We start from the raw sequence: 23,310 nt of genomic DNA, 5'->3' as shown, positions 1-23,310 counted from the left end.
GGAACTTTTAAGCATCCAGTATCATCTGCTTTTGTTTATAGTTGAATGCCTCCGAGGATTGAGCAGCAGGAAGAAGTGCCTAAAGCTCAGAATTCAGTTGGTCTTTAACAAATGGAAAAAACAACAACAGAATTCACTTCTGAGACAAGCACATTCTATAATCTGAGCACTATGAAGGCTGAGGCAGGAAGATCTGGAGTTTGACAACAGCGTGGGCTACATAGCATGGGGCAAAAAAGAGAAATAAGCTCTGTTTCAAGACTTGAATTACTAAGTCTATTAAGTTTCTAAAAACATAAAGCTATTAGTAAATAGACCCATTTCTAGCCAAGTCAGTGTTAAAGTCAAGAGATTTGGGAAAGAACATACTATCACGTAGATTTATTATTTTTTTTTCTAGAAGGTAGTCTAGCTGATATCTTTCAGCTACAAATAGTAATAAAGGCTCCACATTAGCCTTGAAAAAAAACACACAGTGTGTACTGAAGCAAATCACACTGCAGAGCCCCATGTGCTGCTGTTTATAATGGATTTTCCCTGGAGCAAAATAACTCTGTGATTGCCAGAGAAAAGCACACAACTGGGGATGAGAGTCAGAAGCTGGGAGACAAAGCTTTGTACACCCGCACCACCATGTGGCACAAAGACCTGAGCGGGCAACTAGCTGTGGAGACTGAGGCTGGGGGTGTCTTTCCTTAGAGGGAATTTCTCATTTGTTATTAATTCCTTAGCATGAAGGTTTGAGAGCATTCAGCAAATGTTTGTTCAGCACCCGCGACACAGTATTGTGTGTGCAGATAACGCAGTATTGACAACTTCCCAGTCCTCAAAACCACTTCTGTAAGCTTGGCTAAATGCTGGAATGATTGAAATAAGGAACAGATGATCTATGTAGAGAAATTAAGAAATGATCAAGGGGAAGGGGGGGAAACCAATGAAAATCACTCAGTGCTCCTCTTTGTGATACTCTGTATTAATATTTTGAGGCAAAGTCTTTTTCCTCATGGACTATTTGATTGTCTTCAGTGACATTGGGAAAAGGACAAACAAAGCAACCAGGACCTTGTCCTCATGATATTTTATTCATAAGAAAATTAACTACAAACAAGCAAAGTTTAAAATACGAGTTATGGAGAACACATAGAAGGATGTGGTGACACGTGGTGGGGGTAAAGTACCCCCAATAAAGGATAAGTTTGGTAAACTATGGGGGGGGCACCAATCTAGGTGGATCTAGAAGCTAAAGGAAGTGCTTCAAGGTGACTCTGGCAATTGACAGATTGAACGGAAGCCAGTGGCAAGAACAGAGAAAGGCTGCAGCAGGAAAGGCTGGGAAGGAGGGTCAAAGACCCATCGTGCAAGAGCCAGGAAGCCCTAGAAAGGCTTCCTTGATAGCTAAGACCATGGGACAGTGGGGGGGAGGGGGGAGGGAAGCTCCAGTCCATGTAGTGACATAGGTTTGTTTCTCTCAAGAAGCCCATTTGGGCTGCTGTGAGGAATGGATCATAGGAGAACAGGAAGAATTGAACAGAGGGACTGACAAGGGCCAATTGTTGGAATCACAGGCAATTATGAGCAAATGCCCATTTTCTACTTTAAGCAACATAAGAACAGATTTTATTTCCAAAGGAACCTCTCTAATATTAGAAAAAATTAATTTAACTGATTTTCATTTTGTACAAAGCTTTTCCATTTTAATGGATTCATTTTATAACATTTGGATTTTTTAATGACATTTTTCCCGTTTCCACTAAATATGTGAACGGACAAAATTTATACTCACTGTTAAATTATGGTCATCTTGTTCATCAATACAAAAATTTTTTAATGACAAATAGTCCTTTCGATATTTTGTTATTGTAATAGTGATGTACAGAGGGTGCATGTTGTAGCTAGAATGTGCTTATAAATCTACAAGTAAACTAACCCTGGATGGTGAAAGACAAAAAAAAATACACTTGGATGTGATAAACTATACAGGTCTCTAGATATACACATATAGTGAGACCAAAGGAGAATATTCTTTGGAAAGGATTACAAAGGCTCAATAGCTATGTGCTTATGATAATATAAAATGAATTTATTGAAATGAACTTGAAGAGCAATCATACTACACAGTATCTCCCTGATAACAAACAGAGCTGACATCCTTGTTATCAGTATCCTCTTGATCTTCTATTTCATTGGGGTGTTACATAGTATTTAAGCTAATAATTTCTGAGGAATCTACCTTGAGTTTCTTCAAAGGGTGATCAGGATAATTTTAAACTTTTCACTATCATCTCACACTGTGAGGAAGAGCTCACTTGTACAAATTCTACACAGCAGCTTTAAACTCTAGAAAAGAAACTGGTATCATATGACACTATATTTTAATTTGCTGACTTCTTAGAAATTCATGAAAAATTTTGTTTCTTGACCTCCCGCAATCCATCAGAAAAAAGAGGCAAAAAAAAAAGAAAACACCCACACATTTGAATACTTCTACACTTGTAACCTGTGACATGTTCAAAGAGGCAGCACTGTCTCTAATTTTGAGCTTAAGGGAATGGAGGTAGAAATTCTGAAAAAGCTGATGTGTGTCACTGAGTGAACCATTTCAGTTTTCTATCTAGGGTCAATTCTATTTCACCTAACTTACCTTAAGTCTCTTCTTGAATGAAATAGATTTTTGGGAGTATCAACAATCACTATTGTGACTTTACAATACACATTTCTGGAAGTATCAAAAAGAGGGAAATGAAGAAGTAGATCATATTTGAAATAGAAAATTCATGTTTAACAACAATTCTAATCCAGTGAGTACCCATTACATATTTTATATTTCCTTTATACTTTCATTTCTCCATGCTTCAGGATGCTCTCTGATCCCTTTAAGAAACAGAAGTCAGGTAGCATGTTATTCTTATTGATCCTGGCTGGCTTATTGATAATCCAAGTTTGTTATCATGTACTTCCCCTAATCTCCATTTAAGGTGTGTGTGTGTGTGTGTGTGTGTGTGTGTGTGTGTGTGTGTGTGTGTGTGTGTACACAACAATTGAAGCTTCTCTATTTCGGTATACTGTCAACTTTTTGGAGCATTATAAAGGATAAATCTCCCATCAGAGTTAGAATCAAACAGTGGGTATAAGCCAGTATTGTACAGATCTCTTTGCTATAGGGAATTTTTTAAAATACCCACACAGATGAAACCCACTCCTGATGAGGCTTGCTGAGTAGGCCCAGGTGAGCACAGTCTGTGTATTTAGAAATCTTTCTCCACGCAGGGCCAAATACATTGTTTCTACTTCTGAACTACAGTGACAAAGGGACAATGGCTCCCGAGAGTCTCCAGCCTCCAGCACTGTCACTAAGAAGCTATTGAACAGAAAATAGTCTTCAATGCAAGGTATGATAAGAATAATGATTTGTCAGAAGAGAATTTACATGATCCCATATGGGATAATAAAGAGTCAATAAGCGTTCAAGGGTATTTCATAATCATTTTCAATGCAGACAGGAGGGTTGTGTGGCACACAAGGTCTTCTGTTCTATTTTTGTTATTAGGATAAGTTTTTAGACATACAGTGGCATTCTTTGATGTGAGAGCAAAGTGTTCTGCTACCCACACCAAATACAAGACTTTTGGTTTAATAAAGACTTATTAGTTGTATCCAATGCCTAATGTATGAAACTGAAACCTCTCTGTAATTCAGTTTGATAATAAAAACTTAAAACAAAAAAAAAAAACTAAAAAAAAAAAAGACTTATTAGAGTAGGGCACTGGTGGCTTACGCCTGTAATCCTAGCTACTCAGGAGGCTGAGACCTGAGGATCACGATTCAAAGCCAGCAGGGGCTGGGAAGTCCCTGAGACTTTTAGCTCCAATTAATCACAGAAGAAGCCTGAAGTGGCACCATGGTAGGGCGCTAGCCTTGAATGAAAAGGAGCCCAGGGACAGCACCCAGGCCCTGAGTTCAAGCCCCAGGACCAAAAAATAAAATAAAATAAAATAAAATAAAATAAAATAAAAGAGCTGGGGATATGGCCTAGTGGCAAGAGAGCTTGCTTCGTATACATGAGGCCTCAGGTTCGATTCCCCAGCACCACATATACAGAAAACGGCCAGAAGTGGCGCTGTGGCTCAAGTGGCAGAGTGCTAGCCTTGAGCAGAAGGAAGCCAGGGACAGTGCTCAGGCCCTGAGTCCAAGGCCCAGGACTGGCCAAAAAAAAAAAAATAATAATAATAATAAAAATAAAATAAAATAAAATAAAAAGACTTACAGGTCTTACGTAAAGACTTAAATTTCTCAAATAAATCTTTTCGCTCTTAAAGTTGCCTTTTAAACTGCTCTTGTGGACTCCTCTACTTGTCTGATTATCAAAGTTTATTTTGCTATCTATGAAGGAAGTGTTGAGATGAAGCACTTGTCAGTATTTACTTTGCTACTTACTTGGTAGCATTCTGATACACTACATTCCAAGTGTTTTGCCACTTGAACAAATTTGGAAAACTTTGTATTATATACCTTTCCAAAACCCATCTCCAAGAAACAGTGAGTGACATAAGATGTTCACTAAAGGCTCTCAGGTAGGCCTAAGGAGACAACTCAGTATATATGACTTCTTCAATCCAAACTTGATGGACACATGGAACAGAATGAAAATTAAGTGGGAAATGAGAATCTATTGGTTCCCAAATTGGTTTCACATCTGGTATGCTTACACAGAGTGAACATTCTGGAATACTAAATTGAAGAATTTCCTACTTACAGGTACATATGTGCTAAACAACAAAGCCCCTACAAAGCTATCCTATCTAGCAGCTGGGAAAGTCCTCGTGGATTCTAATTAGCAGCTGCCCCCCCCCATCTTAAGCCCACACCCTACCCTTGAGGTCCAGATCTGTATGGTATCTGATGGTCTCGTGTCTAGCTTGTAAACAGTCCATGCGACAAATGAAGTTGATGATCAGGACTTTAGCTCATGGAATAAAATTTCTAAAAATAACTTTCTACTCCTTCAAATGAGGAAGCTCTTTTGAGGGCAGAGACTTTTTCAACAATCAAAAATTCTATTCTCCAGGCAGTGACTCATACCTGTAATCCTAGCTACTCAGGAGGCTGAGATCTGAGGATTGTGGTTCAAAGACAGCCCTGACAGGAATGTCCATGAGACAGTCATCTCCAATTAACCACTGTGGTTAATTGGAAGTGGAGGGGTAGCTCAAAGTGGTAAAGCACTTGCCTTGAGCAAAAGAGCTTAGAGACAACACCCAGGCCCTGAGTTCAAGCCCCATAACCCACCAAAATTTTTTCTACTCTTGAGAAAGCAGAGCACACATCAAGCAATCTTCTAACCAAAGTGCCATGAACACTGACCCTTATCAGCTGTCAAATTCAAGTCTCTGAGCTCCCCATGGAAAAATACACATACAGCCACCACATGGCTTTGTTTAATTGGCCTTGCTGACTAATGACCACACACCACACATACAACACAACTGCTCTGATGGTGCTTTGTAAGTATTAATATACATTCCCATTAAGAGAGGTTTACTCTTGAAACACAATGGCATCAACAACAAATATAAGCAGAAAAATCTTCAGAATTCTAGTGTCTTCCTCCCACCGAGTACCTTCCAAGAAGCTGACACACTCTGAAGACAGAGCATCCAGAATGGCCAATTTTCTCCACAAAGACCCCATACTGTTCCCATCCTGCATCCTTGGGTCATTCCAGTAAGTCTGTCCTCCGCATGGCAATGGTTGCCAGGCATGGGCCAGGAGGGGCTTTTCCTAATTTGTATGAAAAGTACCAAATGTTGCTATTCAGAGATCAGAAATCAAGTCACTATCTTCAAATTAAATCAAGGGTTTTATAATCACATCACTGCAAGTTTGCTAGCAGTGTGTAGTGCAAAATCCTAATTGAAGACTCCAGCGGGCAGTTGGCTCAGCGGCTCCTGCATATTAATTAAGCAATCTTAACTGATTTATAGACTGCCCTCATTTAAATTTACAGTGGCATGCCCACTAATAATCCCATTCATTCTCATGCTGTCAAGAACAGAAATCGCATTAATATTTACTTTTCAAAATGGATCTGTTGTAGTGGACCTTGTATGAATAAGAGCCACTTATAAAGTGCTCACATGCCTTTAAAGAAGGTGACTGAAAACTGTATGGGAAAAAAAAATTAGCCAGGGGAAGTGTTTGCAGAAATGTAAGTGGCAAATGTGACAGTAGAAGAGTAAGACTGAGTATCACTGAGCTTTCTTTAGGAGAGGGAAAAGTTACTCTTGGGTTCCACTTGGAAAGGAGCCCAATTTAGTTCTAAGTTGAGATTTTTCCTGTACAACAACTCATTTGCTGTTAAGTCTCCTTTGCTGCATGTTAAGTGGTTCAGTTTCTACAACTGAGTTTACCCTGGCAGTAGCTTCTCAGGAAAGGATCGTCTAGGAAGAAAAATTCAGAACCCAAAATATGCTTCAGATTGGCATATTTCCTAAACCATAAATGGGGACATGAAATCTGACTGTGCTGGGGTGGGGGTGGGGGGCGGAGGCTGGCCTGGAAATCCCAGGGGGTGTGTCAGTCACACCTCAGGAAGTCTAGCTAGTGGAGTTGATGAGATACATGGAGGGGAGAGAAGGAAAGGAAGAAGGCAAAGAATAAAATCATTGCAAAGATCTGTAGGGTGTGAGAGGGATTAAAATGTTACATGAGAAAGTGTTTTAAGATATTCTGGATTCTGCTTGGGCATGGGAAATGTCCTGGTTCTCACATCTTACAGGTGGGAGGAGAAAAAACTGATTTATGCACTGAGAATTTTAGTTAATGATTCAGACTGCTGGCAGCTAATATGTAAGCAGGAGAAAATGATCAAATTATAGAAGCTAGTTGTCTTAAGGCAAAAGGTATCTTGTTGTTAAGCATTAACTTTGACAAGAGATCCTTGCAGTTACCTAGGTACTTCGGTGGGAGTGCTGGTATTACTTTCCAGAAGATGGACAACAGAGGTTACTTCCTAAAACATGTTCTGCCAAATCTAGAACCTGACCCTTGGGGGTTTGAACTCAAGGCTTCTTAATTGCTAGTCTAATGCTCTAATCATTTGAGCCACAACTCTAGCCTGTTCTTGCTGAACAGTTTTGAGATAGAGTCTCCCAAACTGTTCTGCCTTGGCTGACTTTGAACTCTGATCCTTTTGTTCATAGCCTTCTAAGAAGCTAAGATGTGAGACATGAGTCACCAGCACTGGCTGAATATCTAAAAAAATTACAGTCTGACCAGGTGAAATTCTCAATGATTTGAGATTTTCTATTAAAATGTGAATCCATAAAGTACTTTAAAAAAAGGTAATCTCAGAATGAAGGAACTTTCTAGTTATAATTCGAAAGTCTAGGAAAAAAAGAGAAACATTGGATTATAGAAAAGCCAAAGAACCACAGTTAAAAAGCCAACTACAGAGTCAGGCATGGGTGGCTAATGCCTGTAATTTGGGTTACTTAAGAGGCTGACATTTGAAGGTTGTGTTTCAAAGCCAGCCTCGGCAGGAACGTTCAATCCACTCTTATCTCCAATTAACCACTAGGGAACTAGAGGTAGTGCTGTGGCTCAAAGTGGTAGAGCATTAGCCTTAAGCAAAAGAGCTCAGAGAGAACACCCAGATTCTGAGTTCAAGCTCCATGACTGACCCAAAACAAAAAAAAGGCAAACTAGAGATAACAAAAAACATGCAACTCATATCACTGACAGGGGATCTCTCTCAACTGGAAAAAGACCGACAATCCATAGGGAAAACTGGTAAAAGGTGTAAGTAAAGTCTTCTGGAAAAATAAAAACAAATGGTTCAACTTCACTTATGATAAAAGCCAACACACTAGAACTACACTGAGATATGAATTCTTTTTGTGCCAATCAACTATGGAGGCTCTCTGGACATAAGTGTGTTCACACAATGCTGATAGGAACCCACCTCAATACTCCATCATGGAAAGCAATTTGGCACCCTCCATCATATTGCAACACATGCACCCAGGAACAAACACGGCCGGTTTCCTGGCTTAATCCTGCATATGTACTTTATCCACTTAACCAAATGACACAAAGTTATTTGCTATAGGGAATACTGTTTGTAACAACAGGAACTTAGGGAACAACCCAAATGATAGCCACAGGGGATTTCCTAAATAAATCATGACATCTCTATACAAAAAAAACAAAAAACAAACAAAAAAACAACACACCAATCTTTTGTAAAAAATAAGAGAATAAGGAGACTAGAGATTAACAGAGAAACATTATGCTCAGTGCAAATGTAAGGTGTATGGTGATATATGCAGCACTGTCCTGTGTAAAAGGAGAATGTAGCTCCCTGTTTATTTATGTCTCTAATAATCCCTGGAAAAAACGTGAGTGAAGTAGCAAGGGAGGACTATTTAAGAGCAGGCAGGGAACACAGTGGGTGGGTAATGGGAGAGATTGGGGGATTTATGGCTTCAAATTTTTGTTTTGTGTGGTGACTTCATGGTTTTTGATGGTACATTTTATTTTGAAAAATACTTGCAATACTTGCATGTGGCATTTTAGAATTTTGTCCTCTTCTTTCTAATTTCTCTATCTGAATTCTTTCCACCCTGGGCCTCGGGGCACAGTCCTCGCTCCTGGAGGGCTAAGGTGAGCATCAGGGACAGAGGGGCAAAGGGTTGGTGAATGCCACAGAAGTTCCTGCCCTGGAACTCTACCTCTTCAGGTGTCTCCTGGGTCATTCTCTTCTGAGCCATGGCCACACTGTGGAAAGTGAGAGGGACAGAAGAAGCAAAGGGAGCAGAAAACAAGGCTGGTGGAAGTGATTGCTCTGGCTACTCCAGCCTTCAGCAGGAACTGGAAGGGGAGACAGCAGGCCAAGCACTGGGGCAAGAATATGGAGATAGGACTATGAGCTGGTGGTCTTAGGTACACAGAACTCACAGCATGAGTGGGGAGTTGTAGGCTCCAAGGACCAGAGCATGCAGAGCCAGTAGCATAAGAAGGAACTCAGCCTTTGAGGACAAGGATCTACTGGGCCCATTTTTTCCCCATGGAATACTAAAGCCCAGCACTGAGCAGAGAGAGAGGAAGTTTGGTCACTATGCAGATGGCTAGCATGGAGGGGCCAACTCAGTCACTTCAGTGGGGTGTGGCCTGGCCATCTAACTTACCCCCTCACAAGTTCAACTTCCTCCTGTCCTGTGGGCCACATATCCCCCACTAACAACTTCATATGTGCTATTTCATTCCACTTTCACACCAATGCCAACAATTCACCTATTTCGAGACAGGGTTTCATGATGGAGGCTGGCTTTAAACTGGCGATCTCTATGCCTCTCTCTCCTGAGTACTGGGATTACAGGTTTGATCCACCACACCTAGCTTCAATGGACTTATTTTTTTGATGAGGAAATCAAAGTTCAGAATACTTCCTAGTCACAGAGCCAGGATATGGCAAACCTGAAGCAACCAAAAAAATCTTCCTGAGTCAAAAGTCTATCATTTTTTAAAGTTACTACACTATTAAAACCGGGGGGGGGGAGGGGGAGGGGGGAAGCACACTATTCGATTTATCACCTGGTAAATTCTCGTAGTCCTGTCATTATGGTTCTCAACTTAGACCTCAATGGAACTAATTTGTGTTCCTTTTATTCAGAAAAAGAGACCCCAGGGTCTTGCTGCCTTGTAACAAAACACAGTTGCAAAGCATCATGGGTCTAATTGAATTGTCTACAGTATGACCATAGCTGGTTCACTCCCCAAAGGGGGCCCAGTACATTAATGGGACAGTCCAACATTATCTCTGGGGAGCCTGAGATGCACTTATTTCTATGCGGTCCATGAGGTGATGTTGGCTCTTAGTGCAGTTGCACTAAAAACCACATTTCTATGGTCTGGGTAGAAGCATTCAAGTTACCTCCTAATTTTCCCAAATAAAATACTTTTAATCCAAAGGTCTTAAGAAGGGTTTCTATTTCACTTTTTTTTTAACCAATGAAATTTTGAACATCTTTTTGCAAACTGAAAACTTCAATAAGTAAAAGAAAAAAAGATAATGGAAAGAAAAACATAACTGTAGTATCAATCTCTGTCTTCTGTGCAAGGCCAACATTGTACCATGCACATTTGAATGTAGACAGATCAAGAATGTTCTCATTAATCTGTCAAAATTTCCATACAACCCTTTTCACATGTCATCTGTGCATATGATTATAGAGGACTGATAACTAGCATTTCATCTCACTAAACTGATTTTACTCACAACCAATAAAGACCAATCAGCATAAGAAAAAAATCAAATGTAAGAAAAAGAAAAGTACAACTTATGGCATAAGGTCATTGAATAAGCCTGTTCACCATCAATTTAATCTTAAAATCTTATATTAATATCGAAGAGTTTGGCTAAAATAAGTCTAACATAACTATGATGAAGAGGTTTGAGTGTGGTGATTAAGACAGTTGGTTACAAATTGCTCCATGCCAGTCATTTTATGCAGTATTTACATCATCTACAACTCATGATAAATCCACAGTTGCTCAGTTCTCCTTCCTCCTCTTCACCTCTAAATGAGCTGCACAGGTAGTATTCTAGAAGACGTTTCTTCACTTATAAGGCTAAGTGCATGCATTTGTTTTAAAAAAGCTCTAAATCATGCAAACATCTGAAATTTTTCAAAGAAAATGGATGCAACACACAAACATAGAACACACCCAGTATGCACCCACCTAGAAACAAAATGAAACAAAACAAAAACACCTCCCAACCCACAGAACAGAGCAAAGCAAGCATATGCAGGACATACTGTCATGGCTTCCCGCGAGCTGAACTGATACGTTTGCACATCTTGCTGTTGAAAGTTGGAGTAGAACAGGTGAGGATGAGCATTTGCTATCCAGAAGACTGTTTGTTTTTAAACCCCGTGGCAACAAAAACAAAAAGTTCAGCAAGCCAGTCCCCACGATGGAGACTCCCCCCTTAAGCTGGACCGCCCCTCACCTGCTCCCCTTCTCTCCTCTCTCCCCAGAAGAAGGCACTTCACGGAAACGTCTGGGAAAGCCCTTGGACTTTACTTTGTTACACCCTCTAAATGGATAAAAAACAAAAGAGAACAGGTGTAGAAGACAGTATTTTCAATTGGCCACCCAGAGTTCCACACAAACACCCTCCCCTCCCCTTGAACACAGGTGTCCCTGACCAGCAGGCCTCCCCGGAGGGAGGTGGCCGGGGGGGGGGGGGGTTCTTCCAAGAGGACGTGCACATTCCAAAATGGCAGGAGTCAGGAAGGTCTCTGATGCTGAGACAAGAAATGCAAAACAGCTCTTCCAGGCTGTCTTCATGTACTGGTACTTTAACGAGATTGACTTCTCTCATCCTCCTATCTGCATGCCCACTCTGGCTAAAACTACCAGAGGGGAAGGTACCTGCTACTGGGCAGTATCCTACCTTGTGTTGCAAATTTCCCTGGTTATCATGAGACAGACTGTAGAATATACCCCAGGGAGATAGGGATAAGAACTGGCAAGTTATTACCATATAAGAAATTCTCGGTGAAGTTTCCCTTCAAAATGTAAATAATCACAGCCACTATGATCGGCTACAGACTTGAGATAGCTACTTCTGTCATACATGAAGAACACTTGAACTGAATGAATGCTTCAAGGTATTGAATTATAGTTAGTCACCCACATTTCCTGGGCTGGAGGAACTCACATTGAAATGACTCCTGTTTTCCCCCGAACTCCACAATGGGAAAATGATTTGTTTTCCCTTCCACCTAAACTAGAATCTGTGAATGCTTTCTTTTCTGGAATCCTGCATGGGAGTGTGATGCCAGGTGGGTAATTCTGTTAAAAATGTTAGCAGCTTTTTCCTTCAAGAAATAAATGTTACTGAATTCTTGAATACCAGGACCCCCCTTTCTTCCCTCCCTTTGTAAATCTTTTATTTTGATAATTATTAGACTACATATTGGGGTAAAAAATGCTTGGCAAAGGAGCCAAAATGGAGAGAAGCCAAAAGCTGGGAATGTGACATAAACTGGGGAGAGGGGCGCCCACTGAAATTCTGAACTTCTTGTCTCCCTCTATTGAGAACTTCCTGGAACTACAATGACTGTCCTCCAAACATCACAGATATGCTGTGTGGCTATGAACACTAATCTGAAGAACTCACGAGTGTGTTGGAATGTTTGTACAAATTTTCATAGAAACTTGAAACTTGCAGCTTCCTCAAATATTTAGACTTTTCCTCAACCCTTAGCCCTGCTCAGAATTCTGCCAGATTCACTCTTGCGGGAATTTTGGAGCGGAGCCGCCATCTCCGCAGCTTTTTTCTCACACACAATCGCAGGCGCTTCAAACTCCCACCCATAAACTGACAACACTTCACAGAGAAGCAAATGTCATACAATCAATAATTAATATCTCCAGCAATCAAGGGGGAGGGTCATCTCAGCTGACCTATAGTGCAATCAATAACGTTGGGAAAGATGATGCTAAATCTTGAAGAATTCAAAGAGAGGTCATTTTTGGTGACTTTGAGGAAACTAAATCCTACACAAAAATCTCCTTTTTCCTGCTAAGTGAACTTGATTTACAGATCCATCCATCCACCACTTTGCTAGCACAATCAGCCGTTGCTGTTTTCTAAGTATCATGAAGCATGTTGAAATGGCAACCTTTATCTGTGTATCCTTCTCTGCTTTTGTCTAATGACTGCGTGTTAGCCTGTTCCAAGAGCTTCGACTGGCATCTCAGGGCCGACTCGACAGCAGGGGGCTGGTTACTATAACAACTGACAGCTCTTGTGAATTCTGAAAGGCCCCTGAGTAGCCATTTGGGAAACAGTTATTGAGTAAAAAGTTGCTTGGAATCACTGCTACCACGTGACCCAGATCTCCCTGAGTAGTTCCTGGAGAGGAAGAAGAAGAAAAAAGTGTCCACTTCTCACAACATCTGGGGGGCGTCCGTTGCCCCTACTTCTCTCAGCATCTCAGAGCAAGACAGCTTAACACCACAGTGTCATCACGAATGAAAACCCTCTGAGACAAGCTGTATTTTGGCACCCTGAAATGTGCTTTAACTCTCCCCACTGGCTTGACACATTGTCAGGCTTTGAAGAGCTCAATGGTAAAAATTATTCCTAATGATGGGGGGAGGGGGGGAATCTTGATGTCTGGCCACAGATGCAAGTTCCAGGAAGAGATGAACTGCAGAGGTCATTACCAGTTTAAAAAAAGAAAGAGCGATATCCTGAACACCTGTGGTCCATGGAATGGTCTTTCTGTAGTAAGAATAAACATGATCAATACTCAAAGCCGCCGGAAATGGCCAGAAAGCTTAGATTTTTCTAAACTTGAGTCATAATTTACAGAAAACCTATCTTTTGATTCTCATTTTTCTCGGCACAAGAGGACCCCGAGTTGAGTGCAACTGAACTCAGGACCTTTGTCCATGAAGAAGCCTGTGGAGAACATGCTGGGAAGGTGGTCTTGGAAGGAAGAATGGTTCAGGGAGCTGGCTCCACGATCTATGCTTCTAGGTCACCTCCTAGGCAGCTGCCTCTGCCTGACCATCTGTCCTTTTCCTTTGTTCTACAAACACTCACAGCTCACACATCCTCTTCTCCAAGCTCTCCCAGGCTCTGGTTCCTTTCCACTGCACTCTACCCATGGTCAAGTCCTTTCTAGAGCACACCTGTCCCTTTCTCATGGCTGCAGCCAACCCCCTCCAAAAGCCATGGGGCTGAGGCAAAGCAGCATCAGTAGACACTGGCCAGCTGGCAAACTGACCCATCACAAAGAAGCAATGCCTTGCATTGCTCTGCCTTGCAAGTGCCACAAGGGAATAAGAGATTAACATTTGTGGATTTTACATTTCATCCCAAGAACTCAGGCAGCTGGGATTTAAGTCACGTGTTATTTGTCAAAAGACTCACAACTTCAAAAGCAACATATAGCTAGAGAGGACTGATCTAGACACCACTGGGCTTGTGGGATAACATTTACGTATATGCTCACTTCTTAAGGACCCTCTGCATAGCAAGACTTTTGCCTACTGGATAGACTCCAATGTCCTGCACAGACTCAATGTGTAAGAAGTGGTGAATAAATGGAGAAAAAAAGGACTCAGTGATAAAGGTCACCAAGGCAAGGTGTGTGGAAATCAAAACCTGGGTGCCCCATGATTCCACATAAATCATTGCCCCATCTGGAACCTTTCTTCTCTTGGGACCCACATGCTACCAAAGGGAGCTGCTCAAGAATAAAACTACACTACATGTATTGGGTATGGTTGGTGCATACTCCTGTAATACCACATTCTTTTTTTTTTTTGGGGGGGGGCAGTCCTGGGCCTTGGACTCAGGGCCTGAGCACTGTCCCTGGCTTCTTCCCCCTCAAGGCTAGCACTCTGCCACCTGAGCCACAGCGCCCCTTCTGGCCGTTTTCCATATATGTGGTGCTGGGGAATCGAACCGAGAGCTTCATATGTAGGAGGCAAGCACTCTTGCCACTAGGCCATATTCCCAGCCCTGTAATACCACATTCTTGGGAGGCTGAGATAGGAAGATTATGAGCACAAGGCAAGCCTTACCAAGACACATCATCTCAAAATAAAAATTTAAAAAGGGCTGATGGGTAAGCCTGGCTTCCAATACTAGATTTAATTTTTTTTTTTAAGTAACAGGTGCTTTGTATTAATTATGAGGAGGGTTTTTATTAGTAGTGCTGCTCCTTTGCTGTCCCTTCATAGTCATCTTGTTTGGAAGAAATCCCTCTTAGCACACTGGTCTCCTAGGCGACACGGCTGGGAGTTGGGGGTGATAGAGGCAAACCCCAAAAGTCTGTGAGGTAGAACTCAGAAGAAAAGAAAGATCCTTTTCTATTTGTGTATGAGGCTATATTGGTGCTGACTGAATTTGCCACAGAATTGACTTTACTGGAACAGAGCAAAAAAAATTCTAGTATCAAAGGTGAACAAACTTGAGTTGGATATCACAACTTCCCTGGAGAAAGTTTCTAGTCATTTGGTCCAGAATCTGTGTACTTAACTTGGACTTATCTGAATCTGAGAAGTAAAAGCTGCTTTATCCTTCTGGGAACTCTTTCCCAATCTGGAATGATTATAGCAAAAAAGATGCTTTTTCAGTAAAGGAACCAGTACTCATTACTTCGGAATAAGATCAAGCAGGCAATTCTACTCAACATCAAGATCTCCTCAAGCTTGTAAATTCTAGCTACTGGAGAGGCTGACATAGGGAGGAGGATGGTGATTCTAGATCAGGAAAAAAAAAAAAGGTTTACAAGACCCCATCTTAGCTAGTAAAAGTTGAACACAGTGGTACATGCTTACAATTCCAGCTACATGGAAAGCATCGAGAGAGATCTTGGTCTAGGCTGGCCCCTATTAGTTCAAACCCCAATACTGAAAGGAAAAAAATTGCGAAGTAATGGAAATGTAACTGAACGGATACAGTTTACCCAGCTTCCAGAATACCTGAAAATATAGTTGGCCCCTGAAGTTTCTATCTGACCAAACAGAGTTCCAAGCCAGCTGAGCCAGGGAGAAGGTCCCGGTTCAGACTCCTTTGCAGTGTCTTTTGGACATGCAAAGGGTGCACTTCCACAGCAAGCTGGCTGAAGAAGTCCATAAACACTTCTCTCCAGGCACACAGCCTGGTCATCAGAGGCACAATCATGGAAAGGGTAAGACATTGGGATATGAAGTCAAATCCAAACATCAGTAATGTGACATGTTTGTCGCCTTCCTATCATGTCATCCTTAGTTTTCTGGTTTGCATAATTAATATAATAGTAGCATTGCAAAGCATCAGTGGCTCACGCCTATCCTAGCTACTTGGGAGATCTGAGGATTTTGGTTCAAAGCCAGCCTGGGAAGGAAACTCAGTGACTCTTATTTCCAATTAGTACTCCCTCACTTAAAAAAAAAAAAAAAGCCAGAAGTAGAACTATGGCTCAAGTGGAAGAGCACTAACCTCAGGCCCAGAGTTCAAAGTCAAGGACTGGCACATGCATGCACACGCACACACACAAGTAGCACTACATCCTGAGATATAATCTCCCGAGCACATGTCTGGGATGGAGAAAATTCAATAAAAAGGCCACAGACATCCAGGCTTGAAGATAAAGCTATTTCCAGGAGGACAATTTGTTCATCACAGAGGAAGGTCTGTGCAATGTTCCTCAGAATTCCAGAAGGAGCTGGGCACACATTAGGTGCAGCGGAAATCCTAGCTATGCAGGAGGCTGAGACTTGAGGATTGCAGACAAATACAAGAGACTCTTATCTCCAATTAACCAGCAAAAACCGGAAGTGGAGATGTAGATATAGTGGTAGAGTTGACAAGCCTTGGGTGAAAATGCTAAGCAGGTTCATGAGGCCCTCACTTCATTTCCCAGTACTGGCATGCATATACACATGTGCTTATGTGCCCCCCCCCCCGCCCTGCCCCCCAGAAATCCAAAAAGAAAAAAAAATAGAAATTTTTTTTTCAGTACCTATAATTTTAAGCATACACAATTGCTTTGCTCTTGGTAACTAAATTCTTTCAGAGCATGGAGGCACAACAAGTGGCACACCTGAGCACACTGATTGCATACGGGGCACGTAGCTTAACATTGATCTCAAATTATGCAAAGCCATAATACCTTCCAAAAACGTGTCCTCTTCTCTCTGAGTGGCAGCAGCTGCGCTGCTTCAAGTCTTTTCGGGAACATGAAAGCCATATAAACAGTTTGTCTTGGTAAAGCTGGGAGCCGCAGCTCAAGGAATGTGCTTTCTGAGTCTTTAATTCAAAAGGTGTGTGTTGCTCCTGTCTTGACAAGTAAGGCCCACTTCAAAACCAACTTCATCAAAACCAACCCTCATCTTCAAGAGCTCTGAACCAGGCAGTTATGGATTGCAGTATTTGTAAGGCACACATCAGAGCTCTCCATTTAGGAAAGGAGGCAAGTTGAAGCTGTTAGATGATTTTATTTTTATTAGCTGCCCTACCACCATTCCTTTTGTCTACAACCCCTTTGCATGCATTTCTTCCTAGCTTCATTCAACTTCTGCATCATAACAGATTTGAGCTTCTCTCTCTGCAAACACAGAGCTATGCAAGTCTCCCTCCAAGTGGTAACATGGCATCCTACCTATAGCCTTTTGGCTAGATAGGGTAGCAGGTAAATTTCATAGATCCAAACTGTGACCTGTTTATAACAGTTCCCTATGGGCTGAGAATATGGCCTAGTGGCAAAAAGTGCTTGCCTTGTATACATGAAGCCCTGGGTTCAAATCCCCAGCACCACATATATAGAAAATGGCCAGAAGTGGCGCTGTGGCTTAAGTGGCAGAGTGCTAGCATTGAGCAAAAAGAAGCCAAGAACAGTGCTTGAGTCCAAGTCCCAGGGCTGGCAAAAACAACAACAACAACAACAACAAAAAAAAAAAACCAGTTCCCTAATGACACCAAGATCTCTCTGACCTAACAGGTAGGTGGCTTGAGGTCTGTACCTGTATTATTTTTGACTTTGGGTCAAATCTGAAATAACAATGATTGGTTGATTAAGGCTGTCCTTTAAAAGGAAGTAGGTGCTAAATGCAATGATCCCAGCGGACCTATGTATTTCAGAACACTTGTGCCCCTTACTTTATTATCTTTTGTTGTTGGAGCTCTGTGACCTACTCCACTTCTCTATCCTTGCTGCACACACTTCCCAGAAAGAGGAGCCATGGTGGTGGTGAACTGCCTGACCCTGTCAGACATCACATGGTTGAGAATCTAACCAATGTTTGTTAGGCCATTGGTTTGGGGGAGCTGCTCCTGTAGCATCTTCAATACTGCTGGCTCTGAATGAACAGGCCAACCACTGGGCTTTCACGCTGTTTGGCTAGCTGGGGTTGGGTCTTGTCTTGAACCTGGTTATTCAGGGTCATTCCTCCTCTGGAATTAACTGCCTTTAGAGCCTTTAGGATCATCATTAAAGCCAACTGTATTAACTTTATAGTACTCTTCCTTTAAAAAAAAATTTAGCCCAAAGTAGTTCTGCTCAGTTGCTTAACCTACATTTATGCTATATTTAGCTCTAAACAGATGACTTTTAGCTATTTCTAGGATACTCTGCACAACTGAGCTTGGAAAAGAAGGAACTCTACAAGGAAATTCCAAAAGTTCTTTACAAATACTGTTTTATGCCACAGATAAGAAATTGTATGCACCTGTATAACATGACTATACATCTAAGGAGAGACATTTACCTAAACCTGAACATTTAATTTTCTGCTGCAAGTCCTAGGGCTTGAACTCCCTGAGCTCTTCTTTGTGGAAGGCTGGCACTTAACCACTTGAGTCACACTTCACTTTTGGCTTTTTGCTGTTTGGATGTAGAAGTCTCATGGACTTTCTTGCTTGGGCTGACTTTGAATCGTGATCCTCAGATCTCAGCCTCCTGAGTTGCTAGGATTACAGGCGTGAGCCACCAGGGCAAGGCTTTGTATATCTTATGTTATAAAATTGTTCTTTTTAGGTACATACTCAGGAATAAAATTGTATTTCTCCATAAAGTCAGAGTGAAGTAACTCATAAAGTAACTCAATAAACATTTTCATTTTTACCATCCAACTAGCACTAACACAGGCATTTCCCACAACTTGCACTGAACCGAATGTTCTCAAGAGATCTGAGGCACAATTCTTACCCTGCAGATGGGTAACCTGAGACTGGGGGAGGATTCCTAAACCTAACCCTAACCCAAGGCAGTGCTTCTACATTTGCTCTTCATTGGGACCTCTTTTAATACCCTTTGTAGAGAAGTATTTTTTGAACTGTCCAGTCTTACCCAATTTTAATACCACTAATACACTGCCTATCTGTGGATACACTAGATGTGTACTTGGATGTTAAGACTCCTGTTAAGAATGTTTGTGCTCTGATCTAGGCAATGGTAGCTCATGCCTGTCATCTTAACTTCTCAGGAGGCTAAGATCTGAGGATCAGCACAGGCAGGAAAGTCCATGTGGCTTATCTCCAATTAACCACCAGAAAAATCACAAGTGAAACTGTGGCTCAAAATGACAGAGCACTAGCCTTGAGCAGAAAAGCTCAGAAACAGCATCTAGGCCCTGAGTTCAAGCCCTATGACCAGTAAGTGAGCAAGTAAGTTAAGAAAGAAAGGGCTGGGGATATGGCCTAGTGGCAAGAGCGCTTGCCTCGTATACTTGAAGCCCTGGGTTCAATTCCCCAGCACCACATATACAGAAAATGGCACCAGAGGTGGTGCTGTGACTCAAGTGGCAGAGTGCTAGCCTTGAGCAAAAAGAAGCCAGGGACAGTGCTCAGGCCCTGAGTCCAAGGCCCAGGACTGGCAGAAAGAAAGAAAGAAAGAGAGAGAGAAAGAGAGAGAGAGAGAGGGAGAGGGAGAGAGAGAGAGAGAGAGAGAGAGAGAGAGAGAGAGAGAGAGAGAGAGAGAGAGAGAGAGAGAGAAAGAAAGAAAGTAAGTTTGTGTTCTGGCCACAGATGTAGTGGATCTGCTGCAGCCTGGGTCCAAATACAGACTGTGACCCTTGCTTCTACTTAACTGCTAACAGCATCTCCTTTCTTGGACCTTGCCCTTTTGTATCTTCAGCTCCTTCAATGCCTTTCAGTCATCCTCAGGGCAAGGCCCACACCCTTTCAGGTAGCACCCAATGCTTTCCTGATCCGGCTCTTGCTGTGCTACATTCCCTTCCCACACACTGTTCCTGTAACCCAAGTTAAATGCATGTGCCTGCAGCAGGACAGATTTACTCTTTCCAGATGCATCCCTAAGCTCTCCTGTCCTGACTCACAGGTTTTGCTGACCTCAATTTCCCTCCCAGGTTGTACTGGAGCCCAACTTGGCCTTATCCTTCTCTGCGTACTCTATATGGACTTGCTCATCTCTTCTGATGGATGCTAAGGGCCAAGAGACTGTATCCTTGAGTCATCCCATCCAGTAATGCAAGGCAGGGACAAGGTATGAATAGTAGGAAGCTGAAAATGGCCCATGCCATGTGACAGTATAAAAACAACTTCATCATGCCATAAATAACAGAACACTAAGCCAAACCATCTAGACTCACTGCCTTTCTGAATTTCCTTTAGGGGAAACTGCCCCTCTGCATCCAGCTTTTAGTCTGTGGTTTTCATGGCAGGGGCACTGACTCAACTTCTGGGCTCCAGTGTTACATTTAAGACCCAGATCTGACAAGGACATACCATCCCTCTGGGTACTAGAAAACTCTCTGAGGATGGATAAATGATTTCTGTCAATCATAATGGACACCCTCTTGGGACTTAAGAAGAACTTTTTGAGAAGAAAAAATAAAAATCGCTGCTACTGGGCAGGAGAAACATAACATAGGCCAGACGTTACTGCATGGAAAGAGTCAGCGGGCAGCGTCAAAGAGATCAGACAGACAGATCCCAGCAAGGGAAACAGAAGCAGACCACACCAGCTAAGCCCTAATATCTTTGTTCCATCCTCTGATCCAACCAGGCATGATGCTCCTCAAACTTGTAGTTCTAGGATCAACATATTTTTCTTCCTTTGTGTTAAAGCAGTTTGACATGGGATTTTGTGACAAGCAATTCAACAGGGCTCTGACCATCCCAGTGCCCACGCCCAGCCTGCATCAGGAATGCAACAAATACTAATGCCCTTTCTCCTCTCTCATCAAAGGAAAGGTCCAGGTGCGAGGCCGACCATACACACTGACACGAACCACATAAAACTGTGCCACCCAAATGCTTAGTACAACGCCTGGCCATCCAGAGAGACCCACTGAACACAAACGAGAGCTCTAACATCATGTGCAGTGAGACATGGGTGGAGGGGTGATTTGGGAATCCTGGGTTTGAGTCTCTACTTCTCCATAAATCATGAATGCAATCAGAACCCAGAACACTAGCTCCGAAGGGTTGGTTCCCAATGGTGATGGTTGTGCTGCCACAGGGAGCTGGGTTGATCAGTGGGTGTCAGCTAGGCCTGCATTGAAGGCACAACCAGGAGGTTTTGATCTGCCTCATGCTCTACTTATGTCAAGTTTGCTCGCCAATCACCCACTCTCACTGTGCCTCAAAAGGCAAGAGAACACTGCTGTTCTAGCTTCAAACCCTCACTGCCAAAGGGACATACACATCTCCGCCGTACTTGCCAATTCTCTCTGTAAGCTCTCTAGTGCTTCCTTCTTTCACATTAATAAAAAGAAAAAAAAAAACAAACATGGACAGAAAAAAGGGTCCCTGTCCCCTCTAGGCTATTCTCCTGCTTAGCCAACTCATCCATCCTAAGATTAATTCAATTTTATTTGCTTTGCTCTGTAAGGATTTTCTTTTTTGGTACTCATTTCTGTGCTACTGGCATGGAGAATTTGATAAAAGCTCAAATCTATACTGGGTGAAGGCTAAATCTCTGATTCCTTTAAACCAGGTTTTAGAAAAAATAATAGATCTATACTATCATAAAATTATTTTAGGCACAGTGTAATCAACACACTTTCCATTTGGTCTGAGTTTTTCAGAAACAATAAACAGTTGTTATTCCCTGAAGGTAAAAACAAACCAAAAACCACACATCTTGCATGGTTGGAAAGGACACAGCTCTTTTCTACAAGTGGGCAGTAAGTACTTGGGTTTTAGCTGCCTGACATGGGAGTCTGTTTGGCTGTGTGGTCCTTCTAGGGTTCTGTGCTGTCTTCTCACAGATGGGCAGATAACAATGGTGGGCCTGGGATACAGTCCTGAGCTTTTTGCCAGAAATGCTTGGTTATGATATTTCTTATGTGGTTGTTTCCCCCTTTGGGACAAGGCTATGTAGCCCGGGCTGGCCTTGAATCTGAGATCCTTAGCCTCTTTGGTGCTGGGAATCCCAGTTCTGAGTCACCATACCTGGCTTTACAAAGTGGGTCCAGAGGCTGGGATTGCTCAACGGTGTCTATAGCTTGGCAGAAGGTGGGACATAGACCTAGACAGAGACTAAAAATATCCCAATCACACGTAGAGCCAAGAGCCTTTATTATTTCCCACCGTCACTTAAACTCACATTGGAAATCTCCTTTGACCAGTGGGCTCCAGGTCAGTATCTGCCCAGAAAAGGCAGGTGAGTCTGGGGTTCCCAGGCTTGCTTCAAACACAACGTAGTTCCTGATCCCCTCCCTGGTCAGCAGCAGTGACAGCCCTATAGGTACAATCAGACACCTGGGGAAGCCTGAGATGGCTCCTTTGTTGGCCCGCTTTCTAGAGGGTTGAGAACAGAGCCTGGGACACACAGGAGACCGGCCTGCACATTCTGTGGATCCTGCCCTTGAAACCCATCTCCAGACAACTGACCCTCACTCCCTGCATTAGGACCAATGCTGTATCACCGGCTCTTCCTTTGCTTTGCATCAATCTTAGCACAGCAACCAAGTCATCCCTAACTCCTATCACGTCACCTGTCTGTACCAAACCCGGTGGGTGTCACAGCCCCAGGCAATGTGCTATCAAAGGCCCTCAAGGCTGACCACAGCCTGACTTCGACTCTTCCTCTCTACTCACATGCTCCAGCCACTTACATCATGGCAACAAGCCAGCCCACTCCTCACACAGGATCCTTTGATTGATCTTTCCTCTGCCTTGAGGAACATGGGGTTAGGCTGAGGTAGAGTCCATCTAATTCTCTCACTGAAGCCTGTTCCCATGTGACTGCCCCACTTAGGTTTCTCCATCACCAATCTGAACACGAAACTGTGACCTGCCTACTCTTTCCAGATACTTCTTTCTCCAAGACACACATCAAAATCTCAGGGCTTGACATTTTAATTGTTTGCTTTATTTATTGCCTGGATCCTCCACTAAATTGGAGGCTTGGTGAGAACCAGAATTGTTAGGTTGCTCACACCTTTTTGTATATTACAGGTATCTACCAACATGGCAGGTTCTCAACCTTAATTGAAGGAATGCAAAGTAGGGAGGGATGAAAGTACAACACCTGTTTCTCCTAAGTGAAGCCTGTCACACCTTGGCCTAGGAGAGGCAAGCGGCCAGGCCTGTCAAGTGGCGAGCCTGGCTTTCTCTGGTGAAGTGGTTGAGAAAGTACAGGCAGCCTTCTTGGTCCTGGTGTGACCCACACAGTGAGCACCATTCTGACCATCATCACAGGAGGATGGCTTACCCCTTGCCATTTTTATGTCACAAGCATTAAATATTACATTATATGTCAACCGCGTTCTTACTCTCTTGTTGAATCTTCAGCAAAAGGGGCTAGAAAAACAGCTTGACTCAGGCCTTACTCC

General features: G+C 42.6%; 1 protein-coding gene across 3 annotated transcripts in view; it reads right to left on the bottom strand.

Annotated features, from left to right (window-relative positions):
* The window catches only part of Ptprg (protein tyrosine phosphatase receptor type G), a 670,876-nt gene that overhangs the window by 52,367 nt on the left and 595,199 nt on the right, over window positions 1-23,310 (bottom strand). For 2 of the 3 annotated variants that reach the window (XM_048356066.1, XM_048356067.1), the window contains exon 14: window positions 11,012-11,098. The exons of the other annotated variant lie outside the window; for it this stretch is intronic. In XM_048356066.1, the coding sequence (XP_048212023.1) occupies window positions 11,012-11,098 (87 nt within the window). The remainder of the gene's footprint in view (window positions 1-11,011; window positions 11,099-23,310) is intronic. 3 annotated transcript variants of the gene reach the window in all.

Source organism: Perognathus longimembris, chromosome 10 (genome assembly GCF_023159225.1).
Source record: "Perognathus longimembris pacificus isolate PPM17 chromosome 10, ASM2315922v1, whole genome shotgun sequence".
Classification (NCBI taxonomy): Eukaryota; Metazoa; Chordata; class Mammalia; order Rodentia; family Heteromyidae; genus Perognathus; species Perognathus longimembris.
This window is presented reverse-complemented; position numbering and strand designations above follow the sequence as displayed.